Source organism: Oncorhynchus keta, chromosome 22 (genome assembly GCF_023373465.1).
Source record: "Oncorhynchus keta strain PuntledgeMale-10-30-2019 chromosome 22, Oket_V2, whole genome shotgun sequence".
In the NCBI taxonomy this organism is placed as follows: domain Eukaryota; kingdom Metazoa; phylum Chordata; class Actinopteri; order Salmoniformes; family Salmonidae; genus Oncorhynchus; species Oncorhynchus keta.
Window position 1 is genome coordinate 47,937,346 of NC_068442.1, and position 21,723 is coordinate 47,959,068.

General features: G+C 45.4%; 1 protein-coding gene and 1 long non-coding RNA gene across 11 annotated transcripts in view; one reads left to right on the forward strand and one right to left on the reverse strand.

Moving 5' to 3' along the window:
• Nucleotides 1–21,573, forward strand: part of LOC118401577 (E3 ubiquitin-protein ligase RNF13-like) — a gene marked incomplete at its 5' end in the record, with an annotated part of 70,966 nt that extends 49,393 nt beyond the window's left edge. The window contains 5 exons of the mRNA XM_052475812.1: nt 4,054–4,144; nt 4,707–4,812; nt 5,458–5,551; nt 17,781–17,861; nt 19,303–21,573. Coding sequence (XP_052331772.1) covers nt 4,054–4,144; nt 4,707–4,812; nt 5,458–5,551; nt 17,781–17,861; nt 19,303–19,661 — 731 coding nt within the window. The remainder of the gene's footprint in view (nt 1–4,053; nt 4,145–4,706; nt 4,813–5,457; nt 5,552–17,780; nt 17,862–19,302) is intronic.
• LOC127910693 (uncharacterized) lies at nt 13,914–17,774 on the reverse strand. 10 transcript variants are annotated; one of them, XR_008075781.1, is made up of 4 exons: nt 17,467–17,552; nt 16,575–16,734; nt 15,952–16,161; nt 13,914–13,993 (listed from the first exon to the last, which is right to left on the reverse strand). It is a non-coding gene; the product is annotated as an uncharacterized LOC127910693 (long non-coding RNA). The 10 variants fall into 10 exon arrangements; XR_008075779.1 differs by lacking the exon at nt 17,467–17,552 and adding an exon at nt 17,607–17,774 and having other exon boundaries at nt 13,920–14,053; nt 16,575–16,709; XR_008075778.1 differs by having other exon boundaries at nt 13,920–14,053; nt 16,575–16,709; nt 17,527–17,597.
• Nucleotides 21,574–21,723: the final 150 nt, after the last annotated feature.

Consider the following 21,723-nt stretch of genomic DNA (forward strand, 5'->3'; position numbering starts at 1 on the left):
GGGTAGTATATTAGTGGGGTAGTGGAGTAGTAGTGGAGTATTATAGTAGAGGGGTAGTATATTAGTGGGGTAGTGGAGTATTATAGTAGAGGGGTAGTATATTAGTGGGGGTAGTGGAGTAGTAGTGGAGTATTATAGTAGAGGGGTAGTATATTAGTGGGGTAGTGGAGTATTATAGTAGAGGGGTAGTATATTAGTGGGGTAGTGGAGTAGTATAGTAGAGGGGTAGTATATTAGTGGGGTAGTGGAGTATTATAGTAGAGGGGTAGTATATTAGTGGGGTAGTGGAGTATTATAGTAGAGGGGTAGTATATTAGTGGGGTAGTGGAGTATTATAGTAGAGGGGTAGTATATTAGTGGGGTAGTGGAGTATTATAGTAGAGGGGTAGTATATTAGTGGGGTAGTGGAGTAGTATAGTAGAGGGGTAGTATATTAGTGGGGTAGTGGAGTATTATAGTAGAGGGGTAGTATATTAGTGGGGTAGTGGAGTATTATAGTAGAGGGGTAGTATATTAGTGGAGTAGTATAGTAGAGGGGTAGTATATTAGTAGGGTAGTGGAGTATTATAGTAGAGGGGTAGTATATTAGTGGGGTAGTGGAGTATTATAGTAGAGGGGTAGTATATTAGTGGGGTAGTGGAGTAGTATAGTAGAGGGGTAGTATATTAGTGGGGTAGTGGAGTAGTATAGTAGAGGGGTAGTATATTAGTGGGGTAGTGGAATATTATAGTAGAGGGGTAGTATATTAGTGGGGTAGTGGAGTATTATAGTAGAGGGGTAGTATATTAGTGGGGTAGTGGGGTAGTAGTGGAGTAGTATAGTAGAGGGGTAGTATATTAGTGGGGTAGTAGTGGAGTAGTATAGTAGAGGGGTAGTATATTAGTGGGGTAGTGGAGTTGTAGTATAGTAGAGGGGTAGTATATTAGTGGAGTAGTATTGTAGAGGTGTAGTATATTAGTGGGGTAGTGGAGTAGTATAGTAGAGGGGTAGTATATTAGTGGAGTAGTATAGTAGTATAGTAGAGGGGTAGTATATTAGTGGGGTAGTGGAGTATTATAGTAGAGGGGTAGTATATTAGTGGGGTAGTGGAGTATTATAGTAGAGGGGTAGTATATTAGTGGGGTAGTGGAGTAGTAGTGGAGTAGTATAGTAGAGGGGTAGTATATTAGTGGGGTAGTGGAGTAGTAGTGGAGTAGTATAGTAGAGGGGTAGTATATTAGTGGGGTAGTGGAGTTGTAGTATAGTAGAGGGGTAGTATATTAGTGGAGTAGTATAGTAGAGGGGTAGTATATTAGTGGGGTAGTGGAGTAGTATAGTAGAGGGGTAGTATATTAGTGGAGTAGTATAGTAGTGGAGTAGAGGGGTAGTATAGTAGAGGGGTAGTATAGTAGAGGGGTAGTATAGTAGAGGGGTAGTATAGTAGAGGGGTAGTATTGTAGTGGAGTAGTGGAGTAGAGGGGTAGTATAGTAGTGGAGTAGAGGGGTAGTATAGTAGAGGGGTAGTATAGTAGTGGAGTAGAGGGTAGTATAGTAGAGGGGTAGTATAGTAGTGGAGTAGTGGAGTAGAGGGGTCATATAGTAGTGGAGTAGAGGGGTAGTATAGTAGAGGGGTAGTATAGTGGTGGGGTGGTGGGGTAGTATAGTAGAGGGGTAGTATAGTAGAGGGGGAGTATAGTAGTGGAGTAGAGGGGTAGTATAGTAAAGGGGTAGTATAGTAGTATAGTAGTGGAGTAGAGGGGTAGTATAGTAGAGGGGTAGTATAGTGGTGGGGTGGTGGGGTAGTATAGTAGAGGGGTAGTGGAGTAGAGGGGTAGTATAGTCGTGGAGTAGTTTCGTAGTGAAGTAGTATAGTAGAGGGGTAGTATAATAGTGGAGTAGAGGAGTAGTATAGTAGAGGAGTAGTATAGCAGTGGAGTAGAGAGGTAGTATAGTAGAAGGGTAGTATAGTAGTGGAGTATAGGGGTAGTATAGTAGTGAAGTATAGGGGTAGTATAGTAGTGGAGTATAGGGGTAGTATAGTAGAGGGGTAGTATAGTGGTGGGGTGGTGTGGTAGTATAGTAGAGGGGTAGTATAGTAGAGGGGTGGTATAGTAGAGGGGTAGTATATTAGTGGGGTAGTGGAGTAGTATAGTAGAGGGGTAGTATATTAGTGGGGTAGTGGAGTAGTATAGTAGAGGGGTAGTATATTAGTGTAGTAGTGGAGTAGTATAGTAGAGGGGTAGTATATTAGTGGGGTAGTGGAGTAGTATAGCAGAGGGGTAGTATATTAGTGGAATAATATAGTAGTGGAGTAGTATAGTTGAGGGTTAGTATAGTAGTGGAGTAGAGGGGTAGTATAGTAGAGGGGTAGTATAGTCGTGGAATAAAGTGGTAGTATAGTAGTGGAGTAGTGGAGTAGTATAGTAGAGGGGTAGTATAGCAGTGGAGTAGAGGAGTAGTATAGTAGTGGAGTAGAGGAGTAGTATAGCAGTGGAGTAGAGGGGTAGTATAGTAGAAGGGTGGTATAGTAGAGGGGTAGTGGAGTAGAGGGGTCATATCGTAGTGGAGTACAGGGGTAGTATAGTAGAGGGGTAGTATAGTAGAGGGGTAGTGGAGTAGAGGGGTCATATAGTAGTGGAGTAGAGGGGTAGTATAGTAGAGGGGTAGTATAGTAGTGGAGTATAGGGGTAGTATAGTAGAGGGGTAGTATAGTAGTGGAGTATAGGGGTAGTATAGTAGAGGGGTAGTATAGTGGTGGGGTAGTATAGAAGAGGGGTAGTGGAGTAAAGGGGTAGTATAGTCGTGGAGTAGAGTGGTAGTATAGTAGTGGAGTAGTTTCGTAGTGGAGTAGTATAGTAGAGGGGTAGTATAGTAGTGGAGTAGAGGAGTAGTATAGTAGAGGAGTAGTATAGCAGTGGAGTAGAGGGGTAGTATAGTAGTGGAGTAGAGTGGTAGTATAGTAGTGGAGTAGGTAGTAGTATAGCAGTGGAGTATAGTAGTGGAGTAGTATAGTAGAGGAGTAGTATAGCAGTGGAGTAGAGGGGTAGTATAGTAGTGGAGTATAGGGGTAGTATAGTAGAGGGGTGGTAATAGTAGAGGGGTGGTATAGTAGAGGGGTGGTATAGTAGAGGGGTGGTATAGTAGAGGGGTAGTATAGTAGAGGGGTAGTATAGTAGAGGGGTAGAGGGGTCACATAGTAGTATAGTAGTGGAGTAGAGGGGTAGTGTAGTAGAGGGGTAGTATAGTGGTGGTACCACATCTGAAAACTACCTCAACTGAAAACTACCACATCTGAAAACTACCTCAACTGAAAACTACCTCCTCTGAAAACTACCTCAACTGAAAACTACCTCCTCTGAAAACTACCTCAACTGAAAACTACCACATCTGAAAACTACCTCAACTGAAAACTACCTCCTCTGAAAACTACCTCAACTGAAAACTACCTCCTCTGAAAACTACCTCAACTGAAAACTACCACATCTGAAAACTACCTCAACTGAAAACTACCTCCTCTGAAAACTACCTCATCTGAAAACTACCTCAACTGAAAACTACCTCAACTGAAAACTACCTCAACTGAAAACTACCTCAACTGAAAACTACCTCAACTGAAAACTACCTCAACTGAAAACTACCTCCTCTGAAAACTACCTCAACTGAAAACTACCTCCTCTGAAAACTACCTCAACTGAAAACTACCACATCTGACAGCTTTAAAGATCTGGGGTTCGCCATGGTGTTGGTCTATCTAAGTAAATGTTTTCAGATAAGGCCAGACGTTGAACTGTAGTGACTTCATGTAAATGTTTTCAGAAAAGGCCAGACGTTGAACTGTAGTGACTTGATGTAAATGTTGAACTGTAGTGACTTGATGTAAATGTTTTCAGATAAGGCCAGACGTTGAACTGCGTTGATATACAGATATACTTCTTTCTATTCCAGTATTTGTCCCCAATAGCTGACTCGTGTCTTGGCTTTTCCTTCAAAACGTAATGTTATTTCATGATGAACATCAGTATGTAGCCACTCCACATGTGTATAAATAACTTCCCCTCCTCCTTTCCCGTTTAGTGGATATTTTGAAGCAAATCGACATTCCATCAGTGTTTGTTAGTGAAGAGACTGCCAACTCTCTGAAAGAAGACTACACATACGACAAGGGGTGAGTCGGAGACCTACATCTTATTTCCATGTCTATCAACATAATTCAAGCCTCGGACATTACAGGCACCTTTAACTGGCATAGTCGAACTGGGCTCTCTAACAATGATGTCCACATAAATCTGTCTGCGTCATGTTGTTAAATAATATATTCCTTTTATTCAATGAATTCAGTAGAATGACAACATAAACCGGATTGTCCATCTTTTTAAAGAAATATGTGTCCATCTTTATGACATAATAATGTAACACAATGTGTTGACTTGTCATCACGTTCCCAGCGCTCTGCCCGAGATCAGTGGATAATCTGGGATTTAAAAAAAATCAAATGTCTCGACTTCCTCAAAGATATCAAATCAAATGTATTTATATAGCCCTTCGTACATCAGCTGATATCTCAAAGTGCTGTACAGAAACCCAGCCTAAAACCCCCAAACAGCAAGCAATGCAGGTGTAGAAGCACGGTGGCTAGGAAAAACTCCCTACAAAAGGCTAGCCGACGATCCATTTTAAACACTTGAATATGTCTCCATAATGGTGCTGTTGTTTTTGTTGTCCTCCAGGGGTCATGTGGTCCTCATGCCAGACTTCAGCCTGCCTCTGGAATACTACCTGATCCCCTTCCTCATCACCGTGGGAATCTGCCTCATCCTCATCGTTGTTTTCATGGTAGGCAAATACACTGGTAGAGTTCATTTGTTTAATGTGATTGAGTCAATGGTGGCATGGCAGATCTGTGGGAATGTCAGGAGTAGAGAGTTTTTCTAGGATGTTCTGGTCTGAGGGCACTAGGCATCGCGCTGGTGACGATATCATCAAGCTAGGACAAATAGCAGAGCTCGTGCTCATTCGATTTTTTTTCTAGCTCACTCGAACATTATTACTAGAAGAAGAACCAGTTACCCAAGTCATCCCATTTCCAACAGAATTGACACAAAAACATTGATTAATGTACTTCTGTTAAAATGTAAATCAAATCCAATTTTTGTCACATACACATGGTTAGCAGATGTTATTTGTCACATACACATGGTTAGCAGATGTTAAAGCGAGTGTAGCGAAATGCTTGTATATACAAATATTGCTTTAGAATTGGTTGTGGAATTTTTCAACTGCAGAGAATTCTCTTATAATTTGAAAATAACTGTCAATCGAATAGTGACGTTAGACTTTTGGCAAGAGGGTTCGAAGTACAATGGCGTTGTGAGGTTCAGAAAAACTATTGTGGAGTATTCATCAGGATTTTTCCCGACGAGGTTTCAGGGGCTTTAAAAACTCCCTAACTGACTGTTGACTTTTCCCCTCCTCGCTCAGATCACCAAGTTTGTCCAGGACAGACACAGGGCTCGGAGAAGCCGTTTGCGCAAGGACCAACTGAAGAAACTCCCCATTCACAAGTACAAGAAAGGTATGGAGGGAAAAAGCTATCGCCATGGCAATCTGGACGGTTTTGTGTTAAGCATGGGGATGGCACTCCCCTCATGTTGTGTAATGCCCCGATCTTTTTACATCTGTGAATTGTTGTAGTAATGTCTGTTAGGGATGTGTGGTATCCTCTTGTGTTTTTCTCACTTTGCGTTAATGTGAAACGGCTTCAGCACAGGTTCAGGTCGTCCCTGCTGAGGGAGTACCTGTGTACATGGAGACATGGGAGAACAGAGTCTGTAAAATAGTTTTGTGTCTGTTTATTTGCTTGCCTTTTTGTATGCGTCAACAATACAAAGATTGAAATCTGTCTTTATGATCGGAGAGAACACTTACCCTTGTATGAGGGCATTGATCTATCGACCTTTGTCCTCTACGAACAGTTGACCGTAAACGCTGATCTAGCTCGTCCAAGATGAGAACTCCAAACTGACCTCAACCGGCTCTAGACACGCTATGCCTTGTGTCATGTGACTGGGCCACGATGAGAGTGACGTTAAGAACGACTTATGAAATAATGAGATTAGCCAGGCCGTCATTGGAAATATGTGACCTTTATATATATGACCTTTCTGGTCAAATAAAGGTTAATATATATAAATATATATATATATATATATATATATATATATATATATATATATATATATATAAAGAAATAGTGCTTGATTTTCCAAAAAGCCAACTCCACAGATTAAGGCTCCTTACTCTTGAGACTAAATACAGGGCTGAAGGTGAGTAATGCCACTCTCAATACAAATACATCTTCTGGTTACCTTGAGGGAGGTATTTTAAACTCCTGGATTTGAGAGGTTTTCCTCCATTTTTGCTCTTGTCTCTCTCAGTGCAGGAGGAATTTATAGTCCATGTTTTTGCATTGCTGATAGGGATTTGTCCAAGATAGTCTGCGAATGTCAGTCCTCTTTTAACACTGGGAAGGAGTTTAGATGCCCCTGCCGGGCTTGGGGTGAGAAGCCATTAAAGATCTGCTGTGCAGGGAACACTGAGGAGATTTTGTCTGAGTCTGGCTGGCGCATACTAAGTAGCCCCCTCGCAGAGCTTATAATGGGGGTCTGGCGAGACTCCTCCCTCCGGCTGGCAGTAGCATGTGCTCTGAGGAGAGGCAAACGGGCAACACACACAAACTGTGTGTGTGTGTGTGTGTGTGTGTGTGTGTGTGTGTGTGTGTGTGTGTGTGTGTGTGTGTGTGTGTGTGTGTGTGTGTGTGTGTGTGTGTGTGTGTGTGTGTGTGTGTGTGTGTGTGTGTGTGTGACAGCCCTTGTCTAACTGACAGTTTCCGCGGGCGTTCCATAGAGTTCAGACGTCCCAGGGAACGGGTCCATCAGTTAGCTGGGTTTCTGCTCGCTCTGCTAGTGTTGTGGCCATACAAAGCGGGGACACCGAATCTCTACCTAAATCACCCTTTTAAGCCCCGAACTCTGGATCCCTGCAATCATCGCACAGAATGGTTCTCTGGGGACTCCGGCCTGTAGCTTGACGTTTTTACAGAGCGTTTAAGTAGTGGCAGGTAAGGGGATAGAATTGAGTGTTATCAACGACAGAGATTGGACTGTTTTGTATTTAAAACTATGATCTGAGGGTTTTCTTGCTGCTGATTGGCCTGTTAGGACTGAAGGGGAGTATTCCAATGTTGTTAGTTGTTCCTAATAGGCCGGAGTGGGTTTGCCAGCTTGGCGCCATTTCAAAATGGAAGGTGAGTAGCTGGATAACTAGTATAGCGGAGCGATGTTCCGGGATGGAATGGCATCCCAGATTCGCACTGGTCCGTGGCCAAACCTTGCAGCCTCCCCATATTTCTCTCTACATGGGGCGGCTGATGACTCACGGAGCCTTTTAAAATGGCTCGTCTGACTCGTTCTGTGCTCATTGTTTACACCAATGGCTCTTTTCTACCTTTTTTATACCAACTCAGTACTCACTTTCTCCAGCCCGGGGTATTTTTAGCTATCCCTAACACCACTCTGCGACAGCAGAGTTCTTCTGTCTTGGCTGGCTTTCTGGCTTCTGCTGCGATGTGGTAATGATGCCTAATGGTGCCCTCAGCCACCCGCCTCCTCCCCCTCAGCTAAACCTTGATGCCTGCTGAGTCTGGTCTCTAGGGATTTGTTTTAGCAGGCTGTGTGATACTGTGATGCCGTCTGTCTGTTTTGAATGGTTTTGTGGGGCCTGGTCCTCATTGTGTGTGTGTGTGTGTGTGTGTGTGTGTGTGTGTGTGTGTGTGTGTGTGTGTGTGTGTGTGTGTGTGTGTGTGTGTGTGTGTGTGTGTGTGTGTGTGTGTGTGTGTGTGTGTGTGTGCGTGCGTTGTGTGCGTGTTCATCTGGTCTGGATTTGACCTTGTGTGGCTAGCTGGAGTTGGAAGAGCTGTGTGTGTGTACCTTACACTGCTAAGACTGTGTGTGTGTGGACAACTGAAAGAGAAGGCCTGTCACGAAGGGCTCTGGATTGGAACCAGTCTGTGCACACTGCAAAATGAAAATGTTAATTGAAGATGGGAACCACGCGCCGCAATGATTTTATCGCATCGTCTCCTACAAGTCAGACAATTTAAATCAACTTTTCTCTACACTGGCCTCTATGTCCTTTGCTGATAACACATCTAACCTACAGCCAGTGTTAACAATGCTAATGCTAATATAATGGTATCACCACAGATAGTTCATGCAGGGTGGCCTAGTGGTTAGAGCGTTGGACTAGTAACCGGAAGGTTGCAAGTTCAAATCCCCGAGCTGACAAATCTGTCGTTCTGCCCCTGAACGAGGCAGTTAACCCACTGTTCCTAGACCAGTTAACCCACTGTTCCTAGACCAGTTAACCCACTGTTCCTAGACCAGTTAACCCACTGTTCCTAGACCAGTTAACCCACTAGGCCGTCATTGAAAATAAGAATTTGTTCTTAACTGACTTGCCTAGTTAAATAAAAGGTCAAAATTAAAAAGATTTTTAAAAGTAGGTTGCATGGTTTTGCTCACCTTAAGCCTACAAATACCTCATGCCCATACCAGTAGTCTTAAAGAGGCTTCCTTGGGCCACTGTTCCTGGGCCGTCATTGAAAATAAGAATTTGTTCTTAACTGACTTGCCTGGTTAAATGGATAAATAAAGGTAAAATAGGGGGTATAAATCGGAAGCATCTGTTTTTAGAACTTCCAGTCACCACCAAATATGGTCCTGAGAGGAAGTCCAGTAGCAGGAAGAGGGAGCTAGATGAAACTGGGCCGACCTTTAAAAAAATAAAAATAAACATTTTCACATCGAAGAAATATTCTGTTTCTGACATTCTGACGACCCTTTGCCAAAGCTTCCAGGGCGAATTGAGTTCTTGGGTACACGCACTTCAGAGTAGGCGTTCCTTAACGGAAATATGCAGATACATGCTAAAAACACACCAATAGGATCTCGCTCGTTCGTCCTTGGCTCTAACCCACCTCCTTACTTGTTCTACCCACTGTGTTCATATGCTCCCTTTGGAAATGACGCAGATGAACTATCTTCAGTTCGTTACCACCAGTATCTTTGATATCACACTGGAGTGTTAGCACGCTAGGTCTTTTGACTTGTTTTCCCTGTCATTCCAGGGGCTGTTTGGGGCTGAGAGACTCATCCCAGAGAAGCACAGTGTGCACTGATGCAATTACACCTCCAGTGGTGTGAATAAAGCGAGTATTAATTCCCTTAACTGAGCGATGCAGGCTTCTATGGGCAGCGGGGTGACATGTGGCCGAGATGCTAGCTGATTAGCCGGGCCTAGCGTATTGTCTGTGCCGTTGCAGAGCGGTGCGTCTAGCCTGCAGCGTTAATGAGGAATTTGGCGTGTGTGTGTGTGTGTGTGTGTGTGAGAGAGAGAGAGAGAGAGAGACGGGCGTGGAATGATGTCAGACTTGCATGTCTGGAGATGAGACTCACAGGCAGAACACACTACATATAGAGCACAATGGAGGGGCTCTGAATAGACCGGTACCTGTGTCAATGCCATGTACAATAGCAGCGTAATTACCACACAATACTAGTCCTTGGAGTATTATGTAAAGGTATACAATAATACTAGGCTGGTATGATGTAATTCTAATGTTCTGGAGCATAGGGCCTTGTGTGACATTTTTGTACCCTTGTGTTGATGATAACCGTTTGCTAGTCTTGTTGTTAGCCCTTGAATTAGCTTTGATGCTATCCCTAGTTTTAGTTCCTGTGGTCTTAGGATGCTAATGCAGTTTTCTAGCTCCTCGAGTATTGACTTAGCCTTATTGCTAGCCTATGCATCATCCATATAAGGTTACCGTGTGACTGTGTGCTTTTTGACTGTCTTTCCGGCTATGTTTTTTATTTATTTGACCTTTTAGTTAACCAGGCAAGTCAGTTAAGAACAAATTCTTATTTTCAATGACAGCCTAGGAACAGTGGGTTAACTGCCTGTTCAGGGGCAGAACGACAGATTTGTACCTTGTCAGCTCGGGGGTTTGAACTTGCAAACTTCCGGTTACTAGTCCAACGCTCTAACCACTAGGCTACCCTGCCGCCCCTGGTTAAGGCAGAGGGTGTGTGTTTGGTGTCGCCACCAGATGAGGAGCAGACACAACAACCTCCAATACCAGAGAAAGCCAGGGAGATTCATTTCCCCTCGCTCTAGTTCACCCTTCTAAAACCACTCAACCCAAGATGGCACCTCATTGCTCCATGTCTGAGAGGGACCGGGCTCTCCCTCTGACCCCTGCCCTCTGCGTCTGTCCCCGGGGCTCTCTGACTGATGAGTCACTGTGTGCGCTCCTCCCTTCCCCTGTTCCAGCCCTGGGCTGAATATATACACTCTGAGGCTTTGTGAACAGTGAGGCAGGAAGATGGTGATATTACAGCCCTTCTATCTGTAGGTGGCTGTGCAGATCTGTGCCCGTCACACAAAGTCACAAGTGTGCATTGTTGTCTCCTCGCTCTGATTAGTTCAGTAGTGCAGTATGCTTCTTCCTAAGACCAAGGAATGCTGCCTGGTTGACTGGCTGGAGCAAAATGGAGGACTTGCATTGACATTCTGGCTCTTTTTAAACTACTGGCCCCCAAAACCCCTTAGGGGCCTCTTCAACACGATGTCTGCGATAATGGGCTAATAACGTGTTAATCAAACCGTATACAGAGTCTAATTTAACATTATTGGCTAAACAGAGACTCTTCCAAATGGTTGAAGGTTTAATGCTTCAATTATTATTATTTTTGATGCTGCTGTGTTAAAAAAAAACTTTATTGAATCCTTCGTTCCCACATATTTTGACTTGTGATGTATCTAATGTAAATAGTGATATCATCACTACCAACAGTACTAAATATATTTGAGTGTAAAGTTCCAGGAAATGAGTCAAATGCTCGCATCATGTGAGTCAAATGCTCGCATCATGTGAGTCAAATGCTCGCATCATGTGAGTCAAATGCTCGCATCATGTGAGTCAAATGCTCACATCATGTGAGTCAAATGCTCACATCATGTGAGTCAAATGCTCACATCATGTGAGTCAAATGCTCACATCATGTGAGTCAAATGCTCACATCATGTGAGTCAAATGCTCACATCATGTGAGTCAAATGCTCACATCATGTGAGTCAAATGCTCACATCATGTGAGTCAAATGCTCACATCATGTGAGTCAAATGCTCACATCATGTGAGTCAAATGCTCACATCATGTGAGTCAAATGCTCACATCATGCGAGTCAAATGCTCACATCATGCGAGTCAAATGCTCACATCATGCGAGTCAAATGCTCACATCATGCGAGTCAAATGCTCACATCATGCGAGTCAAATGCTCACATCATGTGAGTCAAATGCTCACATCAGCCTGAGTAGTTTAATCCCTTTGCTTTTGTGAGAAGGGATGACCAAGACAGTGAATTTTGTTCAACCAGATAATTCTGCCGCCATGCTTCTCTCTGACCGACACAAACTTGAACTGCTTGATAGGGACAGTGGCCTTGGAAAATATACTGAAATCAGACCGATCGGAAAAGGCCCTCGTAGTAATGTAGAAACCATAATATGAGGACTGTAAAGTAAAATGAACTTGAAGTGAGGCAAGTTTGGACTCACGAGTGGCGCAAGGCACTGCATCTCTGTGCTAGCTAGAAGCGTCACCAGAGGCGTCACTACAGACCCTTGTTTTGAGTCCAGGCTGTATCACAACCGGCCGTGATTGGGAGTCCCATAGCGCTGGGTACAATTGTCCAATCGTCGTTCCGGGTTTGGCCCGGGGTAGGCAGTCATTGTAAATAAGAATTTTGTTTTTAACTGACTTTCCTAGTTAAATAAAGGTTAAATTATATATTTTTAAACAAACTGAACAGAGTACTGACCATAAAGGCAAACGTTGTTTACTTTGCTATGTCAGATTATTAAACTGAGCTGTTACGCTGCGGAGCAGGTCTTAGATGTCACTGTGTTTGTGCCTTTGTGTTATTCACTATGTCTTACTTAATACAACTAATAATACTAAGCAGTGCATCACTGCTGAGTTTGTGGTGTTGGAAGTATTTTTCTGCTTAGTGCTAAACTTCACTCAGAATAGCCCAGCGACACAGTTCAGCATTTCCTGAGTGTGCTGAACCCATGGCTTTTATAAAACACTCCCCTTCTCTCACCCCTCTGTCCAGCACTGGGTTAGAGAGAGAGAGAGAGAGAGAGAGAGAGAGAGAGAAGGAAGAGAGACTGCAAATTATCAAAAGAAAGGAAGTGTGACAGAGAGAAGCAAGAGAGTTGGAGAAAGGCAACAGAGACAGTCTGAGAAAAAGTGATCGAGACAGAGGCAAGGGGGGGCAACAAAAAGAAAAGAGGGAGAGTGACGTTATTGAGGGGGGGAGTGGCCGTGACTCCTCATCCTTATACGGTCACATGCAGTCCTGGCACAGATACTGGGGAACAGCCAAAAACATGCTCATTTAAAGCTTGCATAAACACCGGCCCCTCCACAGCACTGCACATCCTCCTCCCCACAAGCGAAGTGGCAGGGAAGAATGCTGTGGAATTTCAAAAGGGAGTGCATTTAGAATTCCTGGGCTTGTAAGAGAGGGCCCAGCGTTTTTTTCAAGAAGTCCTCCGGAACGTCAGGACTGAAAAAGGAAATGCGTCTAGGCCCTATTCATCAGCCGCCTACCTGGCAGCCATTTTGGAAAGAGTGAGAACTTAGTAAAAAAGGGGAATGACCTGTGTGAGAATGTAGGGGAATGACCTGTGTGGTGTGAGAATGTAGGGGAATGACCAGTGTGGTGTGAGAATGTAGAGGAATGACCAGTGTGGTGTGAGAATGTAGAGGAATGACCTGTGTGGTGTGAGAATGTAGGGGAATGACCAGTGTGGTGTGAGAATGTAGAGGAATGACCAGTGTGGTGTGAGAATGTAGAGGAATGACCTGTGTGGTGTGAGAATGTAGGGGAATGACCAGTGTGGTGTGAGAATGTAGGGGAATGACCAGTGTGAGAATGTAGGGGAATGACCAGTGTGGTGTGAGAATGTAGGGGAATGACCAGTGTGGTGTGAGAATGTAGGGGAATGACCAGTGTGGTGTGAGAATGTAGAGGAATGACCTGTGTGGTGTGAGAATGTAGGGGAATGACCAGTGTGGTGTGAGAATGTAGGGGAATGACCAGTGTGAGAATGTAGGGGAATGACCAGTGTGGTGTGAGAATGTAGGGGAATGACCAATGAGAATGTAGGAGAATGACCAATGTGAGAATGTGAGAATGTAGGGGAATGACCAGTGTGGTGTGAGAATGTAGGGGAATGACCAGTGTGGTGTGAGAATGTAGGGGAATGACCAGTGTGGTGTGAGAATGTAGGGGAATGACCAATGTGAGAATGTAGGAGAATGACCTGTGTGAGAATGTAGGGGAATGACCTGTGTGAGAATGTAGGGGAATGACCAGTGTGAGAATGTAGCGGAATGACCAGTGTGAGAAAGTAGGGGAATGACCTGTGTGGTGTGAGAATGTAGGGGAATGACCAGTGTGAGAATGTAGGGGAATGACCAGTGTGAGAATGTAGGGGAATGACCAGTGTGAGAAAGTAGGGGAATGACCTGTGTGGTGTGAGAATGTAGGGGAATGACCAGTGTGAGAATGTAGGGGAATGACCAGTGTGAGAATGTAGGGGAATGACCAGTGTGAGAATGTAGGGGAATGACCAGTGTGAGAATGTAGGGGAATGACCAGTGTGAGAATGTAGGGGAATGACCAGTGTGAGAATGTAGGGGAATGACCAGTGTGGTGTGAGAATGTAGGGGAATGACCAGTGTGGTGTGAGAATGTAGGGGAATGACCAGTGTGTGAGAATGTAGGGGAATGACCAGTGTGGTGAGAATGTAGGGGAATGACCTGTGTGGTGTGAGAATGTAGGGGAATGACCAGTGTGGTGTGAGAATGTAGGGGAATGACCTGTGTGGTGTGAGAATGTAGGGGAATGACCAGTGTGGTGTGAGAATGTAGGGGAATGACCTGTGTGGTGTGAGAATGTAGGGGAATGACCTGTGTGAGAATGTAGGGGAATGACCTGTGTGAGAATGTAGGGGCATGACCAGTGTGAGAATGTAGGGGAATGACCAGTGTGAGAATGTAGGGGAATGACCAGTGTGAGAATGTAGGGGAATGACCTGTGTGGTGTGAGAATGTAGGGGAATGACCTGTGTGGTGTGAGAATGTAGGGGAATGACCAGTGTGGTGTGAGAATGTAGAGGAATGACCTGTGTGGTGTGAGAATGTAGGGGAATGACCAGTGTGGTGTGAGAATGTAGGGGAATGACCAGTGTGAGAATGTAGGGGAATGACCAGTGTGGTGTGAGAATGTAGGGGAATGACCAATGTGAGAATGTAGGAGAATGACCTGTGTGAGAATGTAGGGGAATGACCAGTGTGGTGTGAGAATGTAGGGGAATGACCAGTGTGGTGTGAGAATGTAGGGGAATGACCAATGTGAGAATGTAGGAGAATGACCTGTGTGAGAATGTAGGGGAATGACCTGTGTGAGAATGTAGGGGAATGACCTGTGTGAGAATGTAGCGGAATGACCAGTGTGAGAAAGTAGGGGAATGACCTGTGTGGTGTGAGAATGTAGGGGAATGACCAGTGTGAGAATGTAGGGGAATGACCAGTGTGAGAATGTAGGGGAATGACCAGTGTGAGAATGTAGGGGAATGACCAGTGTGAGAATGTAGGGGAATGACCAGTGTGAGAATGTAGGGGAATGACCAGTGTGAGAAAGTAGGGGAATGACCAGTGTGGTGTGAGAATGTAGGGGAATGACCTGTGTGGTGTGAGAATGTAGGGGAATGACCTGTGTGGTGTGAGAATGTAGGGGAATGACCAGTGTGGTGTGAGAATGTAGGGGAATGACCAGTGTGGTGTGAGAATGTAGGGGAATGACCTGTGTGGTGTGAGAATGTAGGGGAATGACCAGTGTGGTGTGAGAATGTAGGGGAATGACCAGTGTGGTGTGAGAATGTAGGGGAATGACCAGTGTGAGAATGTAGGGGAATGACCAGTGTGGTGTGAGAATGTAGGGGAGTGACCAGTGTGGTGTGAGAATGTAGGGGAATGACCAGTGTGGTGTGAGAATGTAGAGGAATGACCTGTGTGGTGTGAGAATGTAGGGGAATGACCAGTGTGGTGTGAGAATGTAGGGGAATGACCAGTGTGAGAATGTAGGGGAATGACCAGTGTGGTGTGAGAATGTAGGGGAATGACCAATGTGAGAATGTAGGAGAATGACCTGTGTGAGAATGTAGGGGAATGACCAGTGTGGTGTGAGAATGTAGGGGAATGACCAGTGTGGTGTGAGAATGTAGGGGAATGACCAATGTGAGAATGTAGGAGAATGACCTGTGTGAGAATGTAGGGGAATGACCAGTGTGGTGTGAGAATGTAGGGGAATGACCAGTGTGGTGTGAGAATGTAGGGGAATGACCAATGTGAGAATGTAGGAGAATGACCTGTGTGAGAATGTAGGGGAATGACCTGTGTGAGAATGTAGGGGAATGACCAGTGTGAGAATGTAGCGGAATGACCAGTGTGAGAAAGTAGGGGAATGACCTGTGTGGTGTGAGAATGTAGGGGAATGACCAGTGTGAGAATGTAGGGGAATGACCAGTGTGAGAATGTAGGGGAATGACCAGTGTGAGAAAGTAGGGGAATGACCTGTGTGGTGTGAGAATGTAGGGGAATGACCAGTGAGAATGTAGGGGAATGACCAGTGTGAGAATGTAGGGGAATGACCAGTGTGAGAATGTAGGGGAATGACCAGTGTGAGAATGTAGGGGAATGACCAGTGTGAGAATGTAGGGGAATGACCAGTGTGAGAATGTAGGGGAATGACCAGTGTGAGAAAGTAGGGGAATGACCAGTGTGGTGTGAGAATGTAGGGGAATGACCTGTGTGGTGTGAGAATGTAGGGGAATGACCAGTGTGGTGTGAGAATGTAGGGGAATGACCAGTGTGGTGTGAGAATGTAGGGGAATGACCTGTGTGGTGTGAGAATGTAGGGGAATGACCAGTGTGGTGTGAGAATGTAGGGGAATGACCAGTGTGGTGTGAGAATGTAGGGGAATGACCTGTGTGGTGTGAGAATGTAGGGGAATGACCAGTGTGGTGTGAGAATGTAGGGGAATGACCTGTGTGGTGTGAGAATGTAGGGGAATGACCTGTGTGAAAATGTAGGGGAATGACCTGTGTGAGAATGTAGGGTAATGACCAGTGTGAGAATGTAGGGGAATGACCAGTGTGAGAATGTAGGGAATGACCAGTGTGAGAATGTAGGGGAATGACCAGTGTGAGAATGTAGGGAATGACCTGTGTGGTGTGAGAATGTAGGGGAATGACCAGTGTGGTGTGAGAATGTAGAGGAATGACCTGTGTGGTGTGAGAATGTAGGGGAATGACCAGTGTGGTGTGAGAATGTAGGGGAATGACCAGTGTGAGAATGTAGGGGAATGACCAGTGTGGTGTGAGAATGTAGGGGAATGACCAATGTGAGAATGTAGGAGAATGACCTGTGTGAGAATGTAGGGGAATGACCAGTGTGGTGTGAGAATGTAGGGGAATGACCAGTGTGGTGTGAGAATGTAGGGGAATGACCAATGTGAGAATGTAGGAGAATGACCTGTGTGAGAATGTAGGGGAATGACCTGTGTGAGAATGTAGGGGAATGACCTGTGTGAGAATGTAGCGGAATGACCAGTGTGAGAAAGTAGGGGAATGACCTGTGTGGTGTGAGAATGTAGGGGAATGACCAGTGTGAGAATGTAGGGGAATGACCAGTGTGAGAATGTAGGGGAATGACCAGTGTGAGAATGTAGGGGAATGACCAGTGTGAGAATGTAGGGGAATGACCAGTGTGAGAATGTAGGGGAATGACCAGTGTGAGAAAGTAGGGGAATGACCAGTGTGGTGTGAGAATGTAGGGGAATGACCAGTGTGGTGTGAGAATGTAGGGGAATGACCTGTGTGGTGTGAGAATGTAGGGGAATGACCAGTGTGGTGTGAGAATGTAGGGGAATGACCAGTGTGGTGTGAGAATGTAGGGAATGACCTGTGGTGTGAGAATGTAGGGGAATGACCAGTGTGGTGTGAGAATGTAGGGGAATGACCAGTGTGGTGTGAGAATGTAGGGGAATGACCTGTGTGGTGTGAGAATGTAGGGGAATGACCAGTGTGGTGTGAGAATGTAGGGGAATGACCTGTGTGGTGTGAGAATGTAGGGGAATGACCTGTGTGAAAATGTAGGGGAATGACCTGTGTGAGAATGTAGGGTAATGACCAGTGTGAGAATGTAGGGGAATGACCAGTGTGAGAATGTAGGGGAATGACCAGTGTGAGAATGTAGGGGAATGACCTGTGTGAGAATGTAGAGGAATGACCAGTGTGGTGTGAGAATGTAGGGGAATGACCAGTGTGGTGTGAGAATGTAGGGGAATGACCTGTGTGAGAATGTAGGGGAATGACCAGTGTGGTGTGAGAATGTAGGGGAATGACCTGTGTGAGAATGTAGAGGAATGACCTGTGTGAGAATGTAGGGGAATGACCAGTGTGGTGTGAGAATGTAGGGGAATGAGTCAGTTGTCAGTAGTCTGACTCAGCTCGTCATTTAAATAAATGCAGGCAACACAATGTCTTCATAAGGAGGATGTTTCTGTATATCGTCCTGCCATTGAGCTTTGTCTTTTTGACCCAGGCGACGTCTACGATGTGTGCGCCATCTGCCTCGACGAGTATGAGGATGGAGACAAGCTCCGGGTTCTTCCCTGCTCCCACGGTGAGCCTGACCTGCCATGCCCCCCAACACACACCCCCAGCACACTACTGCCCTCTCCCCCCCAACACATACACCCAACAACCTGCTGCCCTCTACCCCCAACAAGCTACTGTCCTCTACCCCCAACAACCTACTGTCTTCTACACCCAACAACCTGCTGCCCTCTACACCCAACAACCTACTGTCCTCTACCCCCAACAACCTGCTGCCCTCTACCCCCAACAACCTACTGTCCTCTACCCCCCCCAACAACCTACTGTCCTCTACCCCCAACAACCTACTGTCTTCTACACCCAACAACCTGCTGCCCTCTACCCCCAACAACCTACTGTCCTCTACCCCCAACAACCTACTGTCCTCTACCCCCAACAACCTACTGTCCTCTACCCCCAACAACCTACTGTCCTCTACCCCCAACAACCTACTGTCCTCTACCCCCCCAACAACCTACTGCCCTCTACCCCCCCCAACAACCTACTGTCCTCTACCCCCAACAACCTACTGTCCTCTACCCCCAACAACCTACTGTCTTCTACCCCCAACAACCTACTGTCTTCTACCCCCAACAACCTACTGTCTTCTACCCCCAACAACCTACTCTCTTCTACACCCAACAACCTACTCTCTTCTACACCCAACAACCTACTGTCCTCTACCCCCAACAACCTACTGTCCTCTACCCCCAACAACCTACTGTCCTCTACCCCCAACAACCTACTGTCCTCTACCCCCAACAACCTACTGTCCTCTACCCCCAACAACCTACTGCCCTCTACCCCCCCCAACAACCTACTGTCCTCTACCCCCAACAACCTACTGTCTTCTACCCCCAACAACCTACTGTCTTCTACACCCAACAACCTACTCTCTTCTACACCCAACAACCTACTCTCTTCTACACCCAACAACCTACTGTCCTCTACCCCCAACAACCTACTGTCCTCTACCCCCAACAACCTACTGTCCTCTACCCCCAACAACCTACTGTCTTCTACACCCAACAACCTACTGTCTTCTACACCCAACAACCTACTGTCTTCTACACCCAACAACCTACTGTCCTCTACCCCCCCCAACATCCTACTGTCGTCTACCCCCCCCAACACATACACCCAACAACCAACTGTCCTCTACCCCCAACAGGTCATGTGAACGTGATATCTCAGTGGGAACACTAAACCACACTAGGCTCCTGGACATCGGACGCTGCTCAACTTTGGGGAACGTCTCGAATAGAATTCAATGTCACATCCGTATTTTGGGTTTTGTGAACTTGAATTAATTCATGACTTTTATTGGAAGGAAATGAACCGATTTACATTTAAACTCAGGATTACCTTGTGATTTCCAACCCTAATGATCTGTATCCAGGGTAAAACACCTCCATGATGCTGCCTCTGATTGTAATGACCTGGGTCGTGTCTCCTCTCCCTCCCTGTAGCTTACCACAGCAAATGCGTGGACCCCTGGCTAACCAAGACCAAGAAGACATGTCCCGTGTGCAAGCAGAAGGTGGTCCCCTCCGCAGGCGACTCGGACTCGGAGGACGACAGCGGGACCGAGGAGAACGAGGTGTCTGAGAGCACTCCGCTGCTACGCTCCCAGGCCTCCGCCAGCGGCCACTCCTTCGGCACCGCGACGGGGGCCTCTCGCTCCGAGCCCGATCAGGAGTCCTCGGAGTACGAAGACACCAGCGACGACAGCGAGGAGGAGGACGTCACCGTGGAGACTGAGACGGTGGTGGTCCAGCTGCAGGAGCCTCGTCCCGATGACCATGACGCGCCTGATTGGTTGGCCTGAGTTGACGGACAGGTGACCCGGTTTCCCACGCCTCTCCCTCCCCACTCACCCTACAGGCTTGCAGCAGCAGAGACTCACGCTGGAGACTCACCCGTGACTGTGTGTTTCATTTGGAAGTCCCCGTTTAATAAAAAAATTAGTTTTATCTCCCACTTTAAGTTTAGAATGCAAATCACCATAATAATCTGTTTGTTGTATGTTTAACCTGATTACTGAGCAGTGTCATCGTGTGTTTTGGGCTAACCGACGACATTGATTTCACAGGAACATTGCAGTAGACTGCACTGCATTTCACTGTAGTTAAGTCTGTATGGGGTGGTAAGAACACCGGAGACAATCCTCCGACTGCGGTTACACTCATCACTGTGAGAAAGGGCTCGACACCAACTACGAAGGAATGCGTTGTGTGTGTGTGTGTAAAAAAAAAAAAAATGTATAGATCACTATCCGTAACATCTTAAAACATTATTTTGGTAGCCTGCGTATCTGTATGCCTCTGTATCAGAAGGTGAGGAGTTCTAATATTGTATATATATATATATATATACACACTTACTGCTTGTATAGAAATATCAAGCAGTATTCAGCAGCCTTTTATAAATGGATTGAACTGATCTTTCCCATAAGGTATATATAGAAACGAGGCCATGGGAACAGGGTTTTGGTCAATCGGTCTCGAGCCAGAGATAATGGAGTCGTAGAGTACGATTTGGATACGACTGAGCTGGTACGTTGATAATGCAAAGGCCAAAACAACCTGTTTGTGGTGCTGCATTCAGCCAAAGGAAGTTGTTAGTTTGCCCCAATGTTATGTGTTTCCTCTCAGAAGTCAATATGTAATACAAGCAGAATGGGGGTGGGGAGACCGTTATGTTCAGATTAATACCCACGTCTACACTGCTATACAAGCAGCCTGTTGGCTTAATCTAGACATACCAGAGAGATAATTTCCCTGAAATACAAGACATCATTGGTAGATAGGTCTTGATCTAGACATACCAGAGAGATCATTTCCCTGAAATACAAGACATTATTGGTAGATAGGTCTTGATCTAGACATACCAGAGAGATCATTTCCCTGAAATACAAGACATCATTGGTAGATAGGTCTTGCCACATGTATTTGGTGTCATATCATTAATACTGTAAGTAGGTAGTTCAAGTATACAGAACTAAAATATACAACGCAACATGTAAAGTGTTGGTCCCATGTTTCATGAGCTGAAATAAACAAATCCCAGAAATGTTTCATACACACACACACACAAAAAAATCTTGTTCTGTGCACATTTGTTGACATACCTGTTAGTGAGCATTTCTCCTCTGCCAAAATAACCCACCTGACAGGTGTGGCTTATCAAGAAGCTGAATAAACAGGATGATCATTACACATGAGGACAATAGGTCACAACACAACGCCACATGTTTTGAGATAAGTGTGCAATTGGAATGTCCACCAGAGCTATTGCAAGATACTTTAATGTTAATTTCTCTACAAAAAGCTGCCTCCAACTTCATTTTTAGAGAATTTTGCAGTACGTCCATCTGTCCTCACAACCACAGACGACGCCAGCCCAGGACCTCCACATCTGACTTCTTTACCTGTGTGGGGGGGGGGGGGGGTTGCCAAGGAGTAAAGCTCTTTTGTAGCGGAAAAACTCATTCCGATTGGCTGAGCCCGGCCATGTGAAATCCATAGATTAGGGCTCAATGAATTTATTTCAATTTACATATGAACCAAGTCAGTAAAATCTTTGAAATTGTTGCATGTTGCATTTATATTTTTTCCCCTAACATGAAGCGTTTCGTTAAGTCCTTGTTGCCTTTCCTTTCTATGTGATATGTCTTACCACTGTCTACTTTCAATCTAATTTCACTTCAATAAACAAACACATTTGTTACGTCTACAGAATTCTGATGCCCTCCATTCAGTTCAAGAGTTCTAGTTATGGCACACAGCCTCAGTGATTGTGTTCAGTCCTGTGCTCACTTGGATCCTTTGTCCTGATCTGGTCCAAATTCTGTTTGTACCCACGTTGCCAAATAGTGTAAGCAGATCATT